At 39.7% G+C, this 19,136-nt stretch overlaps 1 protein-coding gene across 1 annotated transcript in view; it reads right to left on the reverse strand.

Annotated features, from left to right (window-relative positions):
* Nucleotides 1-8,435: 8,435 nt before the first annotated feature.
* The window catches only part of LOC129401685 (protein SET-like), a 142,755-nt gene continuing 132,054 nt past the window's right edge, over nucleotides 8,436-19,136 (reverse strand). Inside the window, exon 2 of the mRNA XM_055124437.1 lies at nucleotides 8,436-10,196. Coding sequence (XP_054980412.1) covers nucleotides 9,311-10,196 — 886 coding nt within the window. The 3' untranslated portion in view covers nucleotides 8,436-9,310. The remainder of the gene's footprint in view (nucleotides 10,197-19,136) is intronic.

Below are 19,136 nucleotides of genomic sequence, written 5' to 3' on the forward strand. Positions count from 1 at the left end.
TTTACTTTGAGAAAACTCAAAGGGATCATACACTAAACTATTTTTTTGAAATTTGAAAAACAGAAAAACAATTATGTATGTCACAAAATGACAAAATATTTCACTAAAATATTACTTACTGAGTACTACTGGGCAGAAAAGCTTATAATGCTTGATGAGGATATTTCAGAAGTATGAGTTGGCAAATACTAGTGACAAAAAATGCTACAGAAAAAGAATAAGCTCAGTAAAAATTCATTTGTTGTTAAGAAGAATTTATAAGAATCATAGGAAGTTCTGAAATCTTAAGTTTAGAAAACAAAGTAACTTTTCTTTAAGACAAAGATGTGGTAATTACCAAGATCAAATCAAAGGCAGAACTAACATTCTTTGTTAGGACATATGATCAGATTAAAGTGTGACTTGGTAGATTTTCAGCTAGGAAAAAGGGCTTCCAGAAAAATTAAGGCCAAGTTCCCATAGAAGACCAATACACCCAAAGTGTCTGTAACTAACCCTGGAGAGAAATGTGCCTTGGAAAGAACCACGTGTGTGACTTTTAGCACTTGAACTTAATTAGAATTAAATCCATAGAAAATAAAGTAAGCCTCTGAGCAACCAATGTTGGGAAAAATGCTGTCACTCTAGACATTAATCTGTTACAGGTGTAAAAAGATCTTTTATTTTCCAATTTGATACAATCAGGGATTTAGCTAAAATAATCGCGCTACCAAGAAAGGCTTGTTTTCAAATACCAGCTGGATGATGGCAGAGGAAGAACCTCCAAGATAGCCAACCCAAGGGCTGAGCAGAGGAGCGAGAATCACCCATGAAGCCAAGACCGGGTGTTATCCGGAACAATCGACCTTGGTTCTATTGTTTGCTGATATCATTTAAGCTGAGAACAAAGCAAGTAATCTTTTCTCAATTCGCTTAATTTTGCAAACATAGATTCCCTCTGCGGGTAATTGTGTGGGAAGTCACCCTATGGACAATGACAGGTGTCCCTCATTTTCACTTCCATTTCCACTACAGAATCTATTTAATTTCATGCAATCTTTGGGGCAAGAATATTTAGCATGCAATCTTTTAAGTCCCTTATCCTGTATGACAACTTAATACTTCTACCATAGGGCTCCAAAATTTTTATAAATGTGTGACTGTCATATATTCAGTTTTAAAATTGAGTATTTTATTGTAGATATCCTAGTTAAGATTAACCATTACTGCACATTGGATAGATGAGATCAAATTACTTACATTTTTTGTTTATAGATAAATGAATTATAAGGTATCACTGTCACTGTCATCCTGTTGCTCATCGATTTGCTTGAGCTGGCACCAGTAATGTCTCCATTGTGAGACTTGTTGTTACTGTTTTTGGCATATCAAATAGCCATGAGTAGCTTTCCAGGCTTTGCTGTGGGGGCAAGATACTCTTGGTAGCTTACCAGGCTCTCCGAGAGGAGCGGAGGTATTCCTGGGAGGAATCAAACTTGAATCAAAAGGGTGGATTGTGTTTAACTTATTTTTCTCTTTGTCTCCTTTTTCCGATGTTTGTGGCAAATGGATGGAAGGTGTGATATAAGAAGAACCTTATAATGTTGGTCCAAAGTGATAATACAGGGGGCTGTGGCCTTGAATGACCCTAGTTTAATTCCCAGCATTTCATGTGGTCTCCCGGGCACTATCAAAAGTGATTTATGAGAACAGAGAAAGGAGTAGCCCTGCACACTGCTGGGTATGTCCCACCCACAAAAAGAGAATGAGAAATAAATCAAAGTATGGTTAGGACCACACTCTTGAGATTGGGCCATTATCATGAAAAGAACCGCTGAAGGAGCCTCTGGCTTTCCAGCCTGAGCTTTGGAGTTAGATGCAAAGCTCCAGTAAGCCACAGGACTACAGAGAAAGCATAATTGCCTCAGTAAGCATGTAGGTGCATAAGAAGGTAACAAATACTCCTTATTATGATTTGAGACTAAGTGTTTTATTTGCAAAACAAAAATCTGGCACATATATTGATGCATTTTTAGAAGAGAAAAATGACAATATTTTGGTTACAGAATGTTAGAGAAATGGTAGGAACTGATTACAGGTCAATTTAGACATTTAGTGTTATGATTAACAATGATTTTCAAAGAGAGGTTTTGAAACCAACTATTTTTCTACTTTTTAGGGTTAATGATTTGAGGGAATGCTATGCTATGCATCTTTATCAGGGGGTCCTTAAAATTAAATTGAAAATAAGTGCCGTATGCAAAGTGTTGGCATTTTGTACTCTTGGGAATAGTGAACAGGAGTGGAATTTGGGCTCAACCAGAGTGCAATAACTTAGCAGTTGATCACATTTTGCAGAATTCTATTTGCAAGCTTAGAAAATTACCACACACAGTTTACCATATGGCACAACTGATTTTGCTAAGAGGACTATTGTATTTGAATTTTTTTAAAAACCCTCACTAAATCCCCAATTCTCTCTTTTTCCCTCCTACTGTCAAGGTTTCCATGACTACATTTCACAGCTCCATATTACATCTTAAATGTAAATGATTTCTACAGAAAAACACTACAAAGAATTTTCAGAAGGAATAAAGTGAGAGAGTTGTTAACTTTTCTAGCAAATGAATCGTGCCTATTTCCACAACTCTATCTGGGATTGGATATAGCACAAATCAGCAGTACATTTTAAACATATCACTCTTAAGATTTTAAAGATGGATCCAATGACAGGCTAGGGGTATTGGAGATACAAAACTTCAAATGGGAGGCTGGAGAGACAGTACAGAGTTCGGACACTTCCCTTGCATGCAGTCAAGGTTTGATCCCTGAGTTCAGAGCCAGAAGTAAAGCCTGAGCAATACTGGGTGTGGCTCCAAAGCAAAACCCAAACCCAAGCCAAACCCAACCAAAACAAAACAAAAACTTGATATGGTAGATAGAATCTGGTGAAAGTAAATTTGTATATAGTGAATTGAATTCTTCTAATACCCCTTAAGTATTCTACTTTTATTTATCTCTGTGTTTAAAATATGCCCCACATTATCTTTTCATGGTGGAAGAGAGAGCAATCACACAAATTTCTCCCTTATGAATTTCTTAGGATTAAAAAATAGGTAAATGTTTCTGTGTTTCACATTTGAAAGGGAATGTTGCATTTAATTTCATGAATACTTATTAAAAACATCTTTTAGAGCTTGCCTTTCTTAGTGTACCTTTTATTTTATTGAGGCCATATGTTGTTTTCAATTGCATAAATGCTGTCTAGTCTATGAAGTTATTATTGTATTTAAAAAGAATACTACTGGGCTTCTGTCTAAAGTCAACTGGATTGGAACTTCCAACTTCCATCCAGTGGGGGGGTTGCCTTGTATGCAGGCAACAGAAGAACAGGAGAAGGAAGCAGAGAAGGAGAACAACAAACACATAAAGAGACAAACACACAGGAACTATCCAAGCTTTAGGGTTGCCTGAGCATGACCAAGTGAATGCTTGGGCTGGTCACTTATTCAATACAATATCATTCTCCACCCCTGAGTTGTAACATGTGAGCCATTGTTTAAGTTGACAGAGACATTACAAACAGTAAGCACACCAAAATTCTACGAGTACATTAAGAACAGAGACGGGGATAGTTCACTAAGCCAATCAGCAGGCACCCTTAAAGTATAAAGTCCTGACACTTCCCAGCTTTATTTTGCCTATGTTGCCCATTGCATCCAGAAGATTATAAACTGTTTCACTCTGTTCTTTCCTGGGCATATTTTTGATTGCCCTGTAAACAGAATAGATGTATTCTGTTCTTTTCTGGATACATTTTTTTTTTTGCTGCCTGTTTATATTCTAAGACATATGATGTTTGCCCAGGGGACTATTTCGAACTTGGAGTTGGTTTTTGATTAGGGGGTTGATCTCCCTCAGGTTTCTGGCAGGCTGTGTCCCCACCCGGGAATCTTCATTGGCATATTTTATAAGCATTGTTACAAGGACCTTCTAGAATTTTTGCTAAAAAGAAAACTCCAAATGTGCTATGTTTTACAAATAGAAAACCCTGCATAGAAACCTCCCACTCCGTGGTGAAGTAATAAGATGATGCTTAAAGAGGAATAACACTTGAAAGGTAGGTTTGATGCATATAGACTTTACATCTTTCTATAACAATCTTTCAATTTAGACACTGTGAATGCTTATTTTGATGTGTATATTTTAAGTTTTGAAACATCTTCTTGTTAGTAAGCAGCACAACTAAAATTGACCCAATCAGAGCAATCTCTGCTTTATATGAGAAAAGTTTTCCTATGTTTTCAGTGAAATAATGCATTCAAGAATCAACATTACCTAAATCCAGAGTTAGAGGACCTCAAAATTCATATTCCACATCCATAGTGACTGCAAATAAGTCCTAGATATTTGTCTTCTATTTTTCACCGGGATTCGGCAGTGCAGTTGTTAAAAGAGCCTTATTACATTTCTGGTGCTTTGTATGTTTTATGATAGGAGGCCAATATTTTTGGGGAGGAAGAAAGGATGATAATTTTAGGTGATAATCAATCATCCTTGCAGAAATTGCTGCTTTTTCAATATTCTATCTTACTGATTCTCTCCTGTGTAATTACAGGAAAGCCAGTTGAAAAGCAAAGTAAGATAAAAAAAATAAGTGAACACTGAAGACAGTAGGAATTATATGATGGAATTGCATTTGTGTGGCACATGAATACCAGAGAATTTTGTTAACAAATGTATAATTGGTATTTTATTGTAATGGCCAAATGTCCTTTTTGGAGTGGAAGCTCCCAGCAGTGCTCAGGAAGCCCTGGAACCTCTTGTGATTCTTGGCTAACCGGGCTTCTGGCTCATAGCAAGGACTGTTCTATTAGCCAGAGGAAATGACTCCATTTTCTTAATTTGCTGAGTGTGCTTATTCAGAAGGGATGTTGGATTTCGTGAAAATGTGTAGTACTGTGTTTCAGTGACATATAATGGTTTTATGTTTTCTGCTTACAGGGGGAAAACACTCTAACAACAGCTGCATATCCAGATTCCTGAGATTTCATTGATTTGCTCTAAGTAAGGGGATTATATATTAAAGGAAATTGTAACTAAAATCACAATTAGATTAAATTTGTAGCAATCAACTTTCATTCTCCAAGAGGTATTATTTATTTTTTGCACTGACAAATAGGAAGGTAATTTGGGAAACAGGGCGTTCAAACTCAGTATATCAAGATCATCCGCAAGAGCTGTATTACGGATTCACCACCAGAATCTCATCTCACCATTCTACAAGGAAGTGATCATTGACATAAAGAGAGGGGTTCAGCAGGGTGATACCATTTCACTGAAACTCTTCAGTGCCACCCTCGAGAACATCATGTGACGACTAGAATGGGAAGGAATGGGAGTGAAGATAGATGGTCGACAACTACACCACCTCCACTTTGCTGATGACATCGTTCTAATAACACCAAACATTAGCCAAGTGATGCAAATGCTGTCTAACTTTGACCATGAGTGTGGAAAGGTCAGACTGCAGCTGAATTTCACAAAGACATTGTTCATGAAAAACGAACTAGTCCTTGACGTTCCATTTGCTGTCAAGGAAACGAACATCTCCAAATGCAACAGCTATGTGTGCCTGGGTTGAGAACTCAACATGAGGAACGACTTGGTGCCAGAACTGTGCAGGAGGAAGAGAGCAGCATGGAATGCCTTCAAAAGCTTCAAAGAAGTGGGTAAGAGGATGAAGGACCTCCGACTCTGGGCACATCTTTTCGACTCCACTGTTCTTCCTGCACTAACATATGCCTCAGAGACCTGGGCCCTATGCAAACAGGATGAGAATGCTATTCTCTATTCAGGTATCCCAAAGAGGAATGGAAAGAGCTAAGAGTATCACGTTTCACTCAAGTGAGAGAAGGAATCGGGAGTTCCGACCTCCATTGATGATCAAGAATAAGGGACGCTGTCTCGTTTGTCAAGGCGTAGAAAATCAGATGGGCTGGATAGGTAAGGCGACTTAGAGACGATGACTGGACTAGAGCTGTTATGGACTGGATTCCACGAGATGTCAAAAGACCGCATGGCCACCCACCTATGAGATGGTCAGACTTCTTCGTCAAAACCCTGAACAAATGGTTTGAGGCTCTTCATGTTTCTGGAGCGAGCAGATGCCATTGTGCTACACAAGCATGCAACAGGGATGAATGGAGAGGTTACTGGCACCCGCTCGAGTAAATCGAAGATAAACGGGATGACAAGTTATACAAGTGATACAATTTGGGAAAATAATAGTACTTAACAGTTCTGCAATTTGTAGGTCTTTGGTGATCGCAATATTACCAAGAAAATGTAGACTTCTATATTTACAGAGTTATGAAGTTATATTTCCCAAATTTTATATTATTGTAAGCCAATGGGAAATTAATAAAATTTGTTTGATAGAAACAACATAAATTATGCTAGGGATTTCATATTAATTTTGATATAGGGTTTTTAAAGAGGAGTTACACTAAGGAAGTTTGGTTAACATTTTCTACCATGATGGCACTTATCCTCTAGTTAGGGATCTTAGATGGGGATCATTTCCGTATTAACACAACTAGGAATTTTTAACACAAGTAGGAATTATATACTCTGAAACTGGTAAAATATTTTTAAGTGAATTTGCCTCCCACTACATCTGATAAAAGATGGATTTGGATCAAAAATCAAAACATTATTACTCTTGATTTCCTGGTAACCTTTCACTATATTCTGAAGACTTTTATTCATGTCTCTAGGTATTGATATTGGTTCCTGATGGACTGATAAAGAAGATTGATCATGGGGCTGGAAGTGATAGTACAGTGGGTAAGGCCCAAAGTCAATCCAGGTTTAATCCTTGATACCACATAAGGTCCTCTGAGCTCTGCCAGGAGTGATCCCTGAATGCAGAGTCAGGAGTAAGCCTGAGCACAGACTATATATATATATATATGTATATATATACATACATATATGTATGTACATATGTATATGTATATGTGTATATATGTGTATATATATACATATATATATCTGACATAGGCAAAAGATTCTGAAAAGAAACAAACATAGGATGTCAAAACTCACTCTACAACTACATTGATCTGGTAGATTTATGGTGATAGAACTAAAGGCACTTGTCTTGCATGAGATTCACCCAGGTTCCATCCCTGGTCTATCACAAATGGTCTCTCAAGAGCCACCGTGGGTTATCCCTGAGCACTGAGATAGGTGTAATCCCCGAGTGGCCCCCAAAACAAATAGTGTTTGAGTTTTAAAATACTTCCCACTAGGAATATTTCCTCTCTTATGTTGTCCTATATTTAAAATATCTAAGTTTACTTCTTCCTCAATGTTATATAAAGTTGAGAAAAGCTAGTAGTAAGGTTCTCTGACATCTGTAATGCCTTTACATTGCAATTCTTTAGGTTATTAGGTGGTCACATCATTTGAGAGAGACCTGGAAGAAAGCCTCTTTTTCTTTACTTCAGGAACTGTTTATAATTGTTTGACTTGTCGACTTCAGTTATTATTATATAAGATTGAATAGGACTTACTAGGATAACTATTCTCTTTAATCCTACAACCTTCATAATCAGCTAGTACTAGAGATTCAGTATGTCATTATCATTGCAAGAAGACAATCTTGTGGTAATCATGTCCATTCTGTTTCAATACTACTACTTGTCATGATGTATTGGGATATCCAATTCCCATTTAATAATTTCCAACCTATAGAGAAAAGTCACAATGATTCTGGTGCTGTTTTACTATGTGTTTTATTTTTTCCTTTCCTTTCCTTTCTTTTCTTCCTTTAATGTTGCAATTGGCTCAGCTGCTTATATACTTGATGGTGGTATTTGCCAGATACTGCACACTTGCCCATGAAACTTTGCATATTTGGTTATTATGTGCCAAAGGCTGGACACTTGCTGTTTCACCAGAAATCAAACCAGCAGTGTGGCTAGCAATTGCACTTCTAGATGTGGGTCAGTACTAGGGATTGAACTTGCAACTTGACACATGCAAGGCAGATGTCCTCCCACTGAGCCACAACCTTGGGATCCTACTGTGTGGTTCTGAAGTATTTATATAAAAAACTAACTTCTCCCTTTGTGGGATACAGCTAATACTCAATGTTATAATCACATGATAAACAGTCTGTATTATATTTTACAAAATCAGTTTATTTGAGGGGCTGGAGAAACATTACAGCAAAGTAGGACTCTTACCTTGCATGAGGCTAACCAGGGTTTGATCCCTGGCATCCCATATATTCACCTAAGCATTGCCTGGAGTAGTCCCTGAGTGCAGAAGCAGGAGTAACTCCTGAGCATCTCTGGGTGTGGTCCTAAAACAAAAAAACAAATCAATTTATTTGAGTATAATCTATACATTAGAGAATTAACTTATTTATGAAGTAACTTTTTTTTTCCTTTGTGTACACATTTAGTTTTATTGTAACAAAGCAACTTGTACACTTTTTAACGTTTAAAACTGAGCATCTTTCCTTTCCAGTGAATCAAAAAGAAATTTAAAAATAAAACAGGAACAAAATTACAATAGAGAATGTCAATTCCAAATAAGATCCTACAGGTTCTGCTGATTCTCCCATCGAGTGGCAGGGCTCAAGTCATCATTAGGAGAGAATTTTATTTTAAAAGTGTCACCTTAAACTGCAAGGATGTCCGTTAAACATCACAATTAAACATGCCAAAGGAGAAGCCATGTTGTCAAATGCCCACTTAACCCACCCACACATCTCAAACCCACCCTTTTGCTGACCTTCTATAACCCCATTTTTTTTAAAGATTTTTTTTCTTTTTTTAAACAAGAGAAAGTAGACAGATACATGTTGGTAAATGCTAACTGTCCATATTCACATAGAGACACAGTGTCATCTCTGAGCCCAATATACAGAGAAAGGAGGAAAAAAGCTAGAATTCTATGCACTACTACACAGGGGCCTGGCCCCTCCAGCTTCCAGCAGAGCTAAGGGTGCAGAAGGTCTTTCTTTTTTCCCACAGCGCACGGTGGTGTGGATTCCATAAAGTCTGTGTTGAGACGAGAAGTGATAAAAATTAATTTGGAACAGAAACCAGCAGTCTTTCCCCACTGAACTCTGTTCAAGGTATTTCCCCGAATTAAGTTGAGAACCATGGTGTAAAGGAGAGAAAAGAGACCTCAAAAACAGGGCGACTGAGCACTGGGAGTGGGGGTGGGGGGGGAGAGAGAAAAGAAAAAAGACTGCAATTTTCTCCCAGGGACGGGAGAAAATTAAAAAAGATTGGAATCCATCAGTGTTCCATTAGTCATCTTCTCCTTCATCCTCCTCTCCTTCCTCTCCCTCGTCATCATCTTCATCTTCTTCACCTTCATCTTCATCCCCTTCTTCATCAATATCTTCCAATCCTTCTTCCTCTTCATCATCGTCGTCATCTTCTTCTCCTTCCCCTTCTTCATCATCCATGTCCGGAACCAAGTAGTACTGCAAGGGGTTTGGCCAGATGTCGTCTTTGATAACCTCGCCGAGCTCATCTGCACCAGCATCCGAATGGTCAGTGAACCAAGTGAAGAAGCTCTCGGGTTCCTCATGCTGTCTCTTCCTGCTGGCTTTATTCTGTGTTTGACTTGAGCGTTTCGTCAAATCCTTTCCAGATTTCCATTTGATTTCAGTGGCCTTTGAAGATGGATCACCACTCTCATTCAGATGAAATTCTTTGGAGAGAACTTTATTTTCAAAGTAAGGGTTTTCATCAAAATAAAAATATATTCTGTAACCTGATTTAATATCTTCAAATTCTGTCACTTCAACTCTTGTCAAATAATGCAGCGCCTCTTCATCCTCCTCCCCCAGCAGCGCGGACACTTGTGGATGGTTGACAAATGTTACCCAAAAGTTGGGGATTTTGGCGATCAATTCCGACCTCTTCTGAAAAAATGGTTGGCGGAGTTTGTTATATTTCTGTTCTACTTTCAAAATCTCCTCACTGGCTTGCTCATTAAGTCTGTCTATTTCATTTTGTACTTCATCAATATGTTCAATCGCTTCCTGCTGCTCTTTTTCTCCCTTGCGCACGCCGGAGGAGTTCGAGGCGGCAGCGCCCGGGGTCTCTTGGTCTGGCCGGGGTCGCAGGCTGGGGTCGCAGGCTGGGGTCGCAGGCTGGGGTCGCAGCCGGGGTCGCAGGCTGGCGCTTGGGGGTCATGCTGGAGGGCAGGTGGGCGCGGGCGCGTGGGCGGTGGAGCCGGGCGCTCTGAAGTAACTTTTGACTAAAGTACAGCCCCTATAATTATCAAGAACAGACGACTGGTTAGAGAAACTATAGTACATCTACACAATGGAATACTAAACAGCTGTTAGAAAAAAATGAAGCAATGAAATTTGATTATAAATGGATGGATATGGAGAGCATCATGCTGAGTGTGCAAAGTCAGAAGGACGGGGACAGACATAGAATAATTGTACTCATTTGTGGGATATAAAAATAAGGGTTTCTTGACCTCCTAGAGGGAATTACTGAACTTTTAATATATAGAGTAGAATTGCTATTGAAAAGGCTGCCTATATTGATGTTATTATAAAAACCTAAACTGCTATACAAAATACAGTAATTCCACTTTATCCCTGAGGGCTACATTACAAGGCATTCAGTAAATGTCTGAAAAAAACAATAGTATTAGACACCATATATACTATGGTCTTTCCCAACACATTCACTTATATGATAAAGTTAATTTTATTACGTAGAAACAGTAAAAGAGGACCAAAAATTATTATTGTTATTAAAGTGGAACACTTATTACAAGTTATATGAAATTGTTCTTTGTCTATCAAGTTTATTTATTTATTAACTTTCTTTTTTGGTTACACCAGTGATACTTAGAGGTTTCTCCTGACTCTGCACCCAGGAATTACTCCTGACAGTGCTCGGAGGGACAGTATGGAATGCTGGGGATTGAAATCACGTCGACTGTGTGCAAGGCAAATGCCCTACCCGCTGTACTATCTCTCTGCCTCCAAGTTTCTTATTCTTTGTAGTAATTGCCAGATACAGATTATTGAAGCCACGGAAAACAACTTTTTTTCTGTTTTGTGGGTTTGGTTGAAGGAGGTGGTGACTATAATTATTTTTCTATGCAGTAAACACAATTGCATTTATTCTCTACTTGGATGCTGAGGGTAACTGTATTGATTCTTCCCTAAGAGTTTAGGGAAAATGTTACTCCTTCTCTCTTGACAGGATTTCTGTTGCATTGGAGTAGCTACTGGCAGCAGATCAGGAGATAGGAGAACCAAGCTGAAGTAACTGACTTCCTGCAAGATTTCGTGAGACATTAGATATGGTGGCATTTTCAACAACCCACTATCATATTATGAAAAGGGGCCGATTTTTCAGACTAAAGCATAGGACCCTGGGAGAGTTTGGAACTGCTGGAAGCAAAAGCCAGAGGAAACTAGTTAGCAGCCTTAGTTTGGACTGTGCATTGTGGACCCTCCATGGGAGTAGAGGTTGGAGGAGATACGACTGGATGTAAGATAACACACCTGGCTACCTTCCTACGTGACTGAGGACCTCCTGAGGGTGGCTAAGCATCTGCCTGAGAAAGTGGAGTTCCAAGCATTATTTCAGCACTCACAGCAAAGTGTTGATCTATCCTATCTCAGTTTCTTCTATATGGTCTGTCCTGTGAAGATTAGCCAGGAGAAACTTGTCTGTTCTAAAGCTATAGAAAATAAGAAAGAATGTGGTAAATGGCTTAACAACTAGGGCAGTACCAGAATCTCCGGGGACTAACTTAAACATTTGGTCTCACTTAAATGCAATGTGATTGTCAAATGTGATCTCTTTTATGTTTTTCCCCCTTTTTTGGGGTCACATCTGGCGATGCACAAGGATTACTCCTGGTTCTACACTCAGGAATTACTCCTGGAGGTGCTCAGGGGACCATGTGGGATGCTGGGATTCGAACCCGCGTCAGCTGCATGCAAGGCAAAAGCCCTACCCGCTGTGCTATCGCTCCAGCCCCAAATGTGATCTCTTTTAAAAGGGGCCACTCTATGATATATCTATTGTTTTTGTTCTTGAACTTTAAAAAAAAAGGATAATATTAAGTGTGCTAGTTAGTAAGTCACTACTTTATTGCAAGAACTCTATGTTTGAAAGTAGCAAGACCGCCTGCAGGGTATTTTGTTGAATTTTCCACATCTACACTTTTCAAGGGCTCTATTTTAAAATGAAAAGACTCATGATAAAGTTTACTATGCATGGAACAATGTCATAGTAAAATTAGTTTCTGTATATCTATTATCTAATTGGAAAGATGACAAGTGCTGCCTCTATTATGGCTGTTACGATGACAGTTATGTTTTCAATTGTTTATAGTTCTTGAAATACAGGGTGAATCAACGCAGTAAATTGTGTGTAACAATATAAAGCAATATGAATAAAACATTTTGGAATTGAAAAGCTTTTGAGATATTATTTCTACACTTTCATACTCCTCAAATTCCCTTATTAATAAGAATTATGTTTCCACTAACAAAGGAATCAAAAAGCTATTATCAACCAGTATGCTCTGTTATTAGTGTAATGCATAAACTTCCAGGAGAATGTGCAGCAAGTTCCTCTTAATACAGTAAAAATAAAAGCTGAGAATTAGCCCTTTCCATAGTAAAATTAGGCAATAAGGGTAGAGATTCCATGACTCTTTCATGCTTTGATGTCTTTAAGAAAGATGGAGGAAAGTAATGACCTGTGGAGATTCAGAGTTCTCTGGGAGAAGATGGATTAGGAAGACTCTGAGGAAGCAGAACATGTTTCTTAGTTTAGTTTAATAAACTTATATATTGCTCCAAATTATTTGCATTGAGTAGGTGATTGTATCAGTGGTTTTTATTTGCAACAAAACTTTTACTACAATTATTATAATTATGGCAAGTTTTGGATGGAAACCTTGCATTGTAGAATTTGTTACAGGAGTATGTAGGAAAATTTTCATTGAACATGAAGACAAATTTGTGGGTTTATTTTACACTTTATTTTTAATTTTTTATCTTTTTTATTCTTTTTAAAAAATTTTATTAGAGAATCACTGTGATGTACAGTTACAAACTTATGAACTTTTGTGTTTGCATTTCACTCATACAGTAGTGATTGTTTACCCATCCCTCCACCAGTGCCCATTCACCTCCACCAATGATCCTAGTATCCCTCTTGACACCCCCACCCCATCCCCCACCACCCCACCCTGCCTCTGTGGCAGGGCATTCCCCTTTGTTCTCTCTCCTTTTGGGTGTTGTAGTTTGCAATAAAGGTATTGAGTGGCCATTGTGTTCGGTCTATAGTAAACTTTTGGCATGCACTTTCAACCCGAGTGGGTCCTCCCAACATTCTCTACTAGGTGTTCCCTTCTCTATCTCAGCTGCCATTCCCCCCAGCATGTGAGGCCAGTTTCCAAGATGTGGGGCAGACATGCTGGTTCTGATCTCTACTACTCTTGGGTGTTAGTCTCCCATTCTGCTACTTTATATTCCACATATGAGTGCAATCTTGTCTGTCTCTTTCTTTCTGACTCATTTCACTCAATATGACACTTTCCATGTAGATCCACTTATATGCAAATTTCATGACTTAATCTTTTCTAACAGCTGCATAGTATTCCATTGTGTAGATGTACCAGAGTTTCTTTAACCAGTCATCTGTTTTTGGGCACTCTGGTTTTTTCCAGATTTTGGCTATTGTAAACAGTGCTGCAATGAACATAGAAATGCAGATGTCATGTCTACTATACTTTTTTACCTCTCCAAGATATATTCCCAGGAGTGCTATTTCTGGGTCAAATGTGAGCTCAATTTCTAATTTTTTGAGAATCGGCCATATTGTTTTCTAAAAGGGCTGAACATCCACGACAACAGCGGTTGCTTTTGTTCTTTTGGATGTGGGCCAGTCTGTGGTGTTTACACTTTATTTTTAAATCAATCATTTTCTCCTCCTCCTTCTCTTCCTCCTTCCTCCTCCTCCTCTTACCTTCTTCTTCTTTATCATCATCATCGTCATCATCATCATCTTCTTCTTCTTCTTTTTTTCTTCTTCTTCCTCTTCCTCTTCTCCTTCTTCTTCTTCTACTTCTTCTTCCTCCTCTTCTTTCTCTTCTTCTTTCTCTTCTTCTTTCTTCTTCTTCTTCCTCTTCTTCTTCCTCTTCCTCTTCTTCTTCCTCTTCCTCTTCTTCTTCTTCCTCTACCTCTTCTTCTTCTTCTTCTTCTTCTTCTTCTTCTTCTTCTTCTTCTTCTTTTTCTTCTTCTTCTTCTTCTTCTTCTTCTTCTTCTTCTTCTTCTTCTTCTTCTTCTTCTTCTTCTTCTTCTTCTTCTTCTTCTTCTTCTTCTTCTTCTTCTTCTTCTTCTTCTTCTTCTTCCCCTCTCCCTTCTGCTGTGCTTTCCTCCTCCTTATCCCCCTCTTTTTCTTCTTCCTCATCCTTCTCCTTCTTCCTCCCCATATCCAGCAGTTTTGAAGGCTTACTCCTGGTTCTGTGCTCAGAGATTATTCCTGGTGGACTCTGAGGAACACAGTTCTGGATATCAAACTTGGGTTGGCTGCACACAAGACAATCACCCTATCAGCTGAACTATTTCTTCACCCCTAACACTTTTCTTCCTAATAACATTACAACAATCTTTGGATAGAGAGAATCAAGAGAATAGGGTCTTTTGGTTTTGGTCCTGCTAAAAGCAATTCTTGAAACAAGGAAATGGCTATGTTGTTTTTTTGGAAGAGCTCATAGGAAGCAAAGGAGAAAGAATAGAGAAAATAAGACAGAAACACAAAGAAATTTTCTATCAATGAGCAGGATATTTCTGGGGCAAGAAGGTATAGTGCAGGTGAATCAATCCCTGAAATGTTGTGAAAGGCCTTGCTCAGAATTCTCCAATGAAAGATCAAGAGTTGGACTTAAATTCTCCTATTCCTATTTGCTTTTGATTGAGAGCTACCTCCCAGCTTACCAATTTCTTTGGCAGCATTCAGGGAGCCAAAGAAAGCTGATACCAGAGAAAGACCTCAGGCAGATAAGATAGAGATGGGGACCCCCTTGGCACAAAGCTGACACGGTGCTGGAAATTGTGGAAGCTGCAGAAGAACTCATGAGGACAGAGGGCCATCAACAGATACTACAGGAACAGCTCTGCTTTGTCATCTTTGAATTTAGATTAAGGTTGTAGAATAGTTTGCACCTGACAAATTTCCACCCTGCCATGTTAGTCAATATCAGTTTAATGGCATAGTGTTAGCCCTCTTAAAAAGAAGAGAGATAATGTCTTGACATATGAATATCTATATATCTTAATGTGTGGACTCTTCAAAAAAACAGCTTAAAAATAATGTAAGACCATACAAAGATAATACTCAAAGAATTGAATGGAAAATAAAACTTTTAACAAATTGTTTAATATTATTATTCTCCTTTGTTCTGACTTATTTATATTTCCTCTTGTGTGTCACCTATCACATTTCAGGCACAGGAAGATTGTTAAAATATTGAAATCAGAAGTGGTAGCTAAAATTTTCTCATAAAATTTCAATTTGTATGTGTGCCTTTGTATGTATAATAATTATAGTGTATTCATAATGTCATCTGCAAAATATAAATATCACTTGTCATCCCGTTAATCCTCAATTTGCTCGAGCAGACGTCAGTAACATCTCCATTGGTCCCTGTCGCATGCTAGTGTAGGCCAATGATATTTGCTCGCTCCAGGAACAGGAAGAGCCTCGAATCATTCATTCAGGGTTTTGATGATGAAGTCTGACCAACTCGCTGGTGGGTGGTCTTTTGACGTTCCGTGCAATCCAGTCGGTAACACCTCTAGTCCAGCGGTCATCTCTGAACATGTGTCCGGCCCATCTGATTTTTGATGCCTTGGTAAATGAGACAGTGTCCCTGATTCTTGACCGTCGATGGACGTCAGAACACCGGATTCCTTCTCTCACTTGAGTGAAATGTGATACTCCTAGCAAAGCTTTCCATTCATCTTTGGGATGCCCGAACAGCGTTCTCATCCTGTTTGTGTAAGGCCTAGGTTTCTGAGGTGTACGTTAGTGCAGGAAGAACGGTGGAATCAAAAGATGTGCCCAGAGTCGGAGGTCCTTCGTTCTCTTACCCACTTCTTCGATGCTTTTGAAGGCATTCCACACTGCTCTCTTCCTCCTGCGCAGTTCTGGCACCAAGTCGTTCCTCATGTTGAGTTCTTGACCCAGGTACACATAGCTGCTGCGTTCGGAAATGTTTGTACCGTTGAGAGCAAATAGAGCGTCAGGGACTAGTTCATTTTTCATGAACATTGTCTTCGTGAGATTCAGCTGCAGTCCGACCATTCCACACTTATGGTCAAAGTCAGGCAGCATTTGTGCTGTTTGGCCAATGTTTGGTGTTATTAAAACGATGTCATCAGCGAAGCAGCAGTGGTGTAGTTGCCAACCATCTATCTTCACTCCTATTCCTTCCCATTCCAGTCGTCACATGATGTTCTCGAGGGTGGCACTGAAAATTTTCAGTGAAATGCTATCACCCTGCTGAGCCCCTCTTTTTATGTCAATGATCACTTCCTTGTAGAATGGTGAGATCCTGGTGGTGAATCCATAATACAACTCACGGAGGACCTTGATGTACTGAGTTTGAATGCCTTGTTTAGCTAGGGCTTTGATGACCGCTTCAGTCTCAACAGAATCAAAGGCCTTCTTTAAATCAATGAACATTAGACAGAGCAGCATCTTGATCTCTTGTGAAACTTCAATAAGTTTGTTCACCATGTGGATATGGTTGATCGTGCTAAATCCTTTTCGGAACCCGGCTTGCTCACATGGTTGTCCTTCATTTAGTGTTCTGTCTATTCTATTCAGGATGACTTGAGTGAACAACTTGTAGACAACAGATAACAGGCAGATTGGGCGATGTTGTGGATGTCTCCCTTCTTGTACAACAGAATGGTCCTGCTGGTTTCCACTGGGACGGAACCTTGCATTCAGACAGGTAGCGTGTGAAGAGCTGAGCCAGTGTATTGATGACTACTGGTGGCAGATTCTTCAGGTGTTTGGGTCTGATCTTGTCTGAACCAGGTGCTGTATGCGTCTTTACCAATGAAATGGTGTGTTGGATTTTGGTAGGGAGGACGTTAAGAACAACATATCCCTCCTGTGGAATTTGGTATGTGGGCAGTTGGACGTGGCTATCAAAGAGATCCAAGCAAAAGTTGTGAATAATCCTCTCCATTGCCCTTCTGGAAGATGTGATAGATCCATCAGGACGTCGGAGGGCAGTCATCTTGGTCTTGTAGTTGGCGAAGGACAGGAGAGTGTTGCGAATACTTTTCCCCACATCTGCTGCATCAGCCAACACTGCTGCTCTTCAAGGTCTTCCTTTATCGGTTCTCTGCACAGCTTTGCAAACTCGGATGTTAGCTTGTGGTTGCCTGAGGCTCGTGCCAAACCATGTTGGCAAATGAACTCAAGAGTTTCCGAAGACATGTGTCTGTTTGTAGCTTTCCCACTCTCGGCATTTTTCGCACAATTATGGAGGTGCTCAACCAGTTGATCCTATTCCTCGTCAATGTTGTCAACGACAGCATCTTCCCACGTAGGCACAATAGTGCCAAAGAGCCCCCATGTGGTGGTCATGCTGGGAGTTGGGAGTACTCTTCTTAAACATAAACTTTGTAGTCCTTTCTTCCCACTCTGTGAAGTAGAATTTTGCACGAAGGAGACGGTGGTCTGATCCCGTTTGGAATTTTGAGACAACAGCGACATTAGTCAGGCAAAACCTTCTATTGAATATGATATGGTCAATTTCGTTGTGGAACTGTCCACCGGGAGACTCCCATGTCCAATGTTTAGATTCGGCCTTCTGGAACTTTGACTTACCATAGGTGGTCTTGGTCGACATGATGAACTCAGACAGTCTCTCACCCTGTTCGTTCCATTCTAGGCCATGGAACCCAATTTGGAGTTCTTCGGGCGACCTTCTCAGTTCTATCTTGGCATTAAAATCACAAGCAATGATCTTGTAGAAGGTGTGGTCTTCTTTATAGAGCTTCTCCAGTTCCATGTAGAACCTCTCAATTTCTTCTTCATCATAGTTGGATGTTGGTGCGTAGATGACGAAGATAGAAATGCCGGTAGTGAGCCACATCTATTCAAGGGTAATTGTCTGATTCGGGTTGTTAGGCATTCGAATGAATCAATGCTCATGATCAAATTCGTGTTGACAAGGACACCTACATCACTGACGCCTATGTTGTCGCATGTTCGGAGGAACAGTTCTTCTCCAGTGTTGAAAATGGTATGATATGATTGATGCCTTCTCGTTTCGGTCAGACTGATGATGTCGTACTTGATCTTCTGTGCATGCACCATCACGTCTTTGATGGATGCTTCTATGGCACCGTATGTGCTTTGAAAGTACAGACATCATTTTAGTCTTTTTTCATTTTGGCAGTCTAGTTTGTCCCTGAAATTTTATCAGCCTCTCCTTGCTTATCCTTCTTAACACTGCCATATTGGGTGCTCTTTTGGTTTCAGGCAAATGAGGCCCATTGTTGTTACTGTTTTTGGTATATCAAATACGTTATGGGGAGCTTTCCAGGCTCTGCCATGTGGGCAGTATACTCTCGCTAGCTTGCCGGGCTCTCCGAGAGTGATGGAGGCTTTTAGGGCGGCCTCCAATCACCCTTACTGGTGTTCCTATGGTTCAGACCATATTTGAAGCCCATCAAATATGATGCGAAGATTATGGAAAATAGGTATTGAGTGTTCGATGCTTTGTGGCTGTGCGGTCCAGAAAACATCCTGGAGTGTGGTGGTGGCTGGGTAGTGAAGGTAGTGGAGGTCTGCCAGTGAAGTATTTATCTGGCTCTGGTACAGTGGGCCATCTGGGTTTGATCCCCGGGGCGGGGCGCTGTAGATTGTAGGAGTTTCCCTGTCCTGTTGAGCCTGGAGTACAAGGTCGCAAAGTTCTGCTTTACCTATTTCTGTGGACTTCACTCATGTGTGAGATCAGCTGTGCAGTCCGCAAAGGGTCATGGAGTGTGGTGGTGGCTGGGCAGTGGAGGTTTATAAAATACTTTTTATAAATATACATGTATTTAA

This window comes from Sorex araneus, chromosome 2, assembly GCF_027595985.1.
Source record: "Sorex araneus isolate mSorAra2 chromosome 2, mSorAra2.pri, whole genome shotgun sequence".
Classification (NCBI taxonomy): Eukaryota; Metazoa; Chordata; class Mammalia; order Eulipotyphla; family Soricidae; genus Sorex; species Sorex araneus.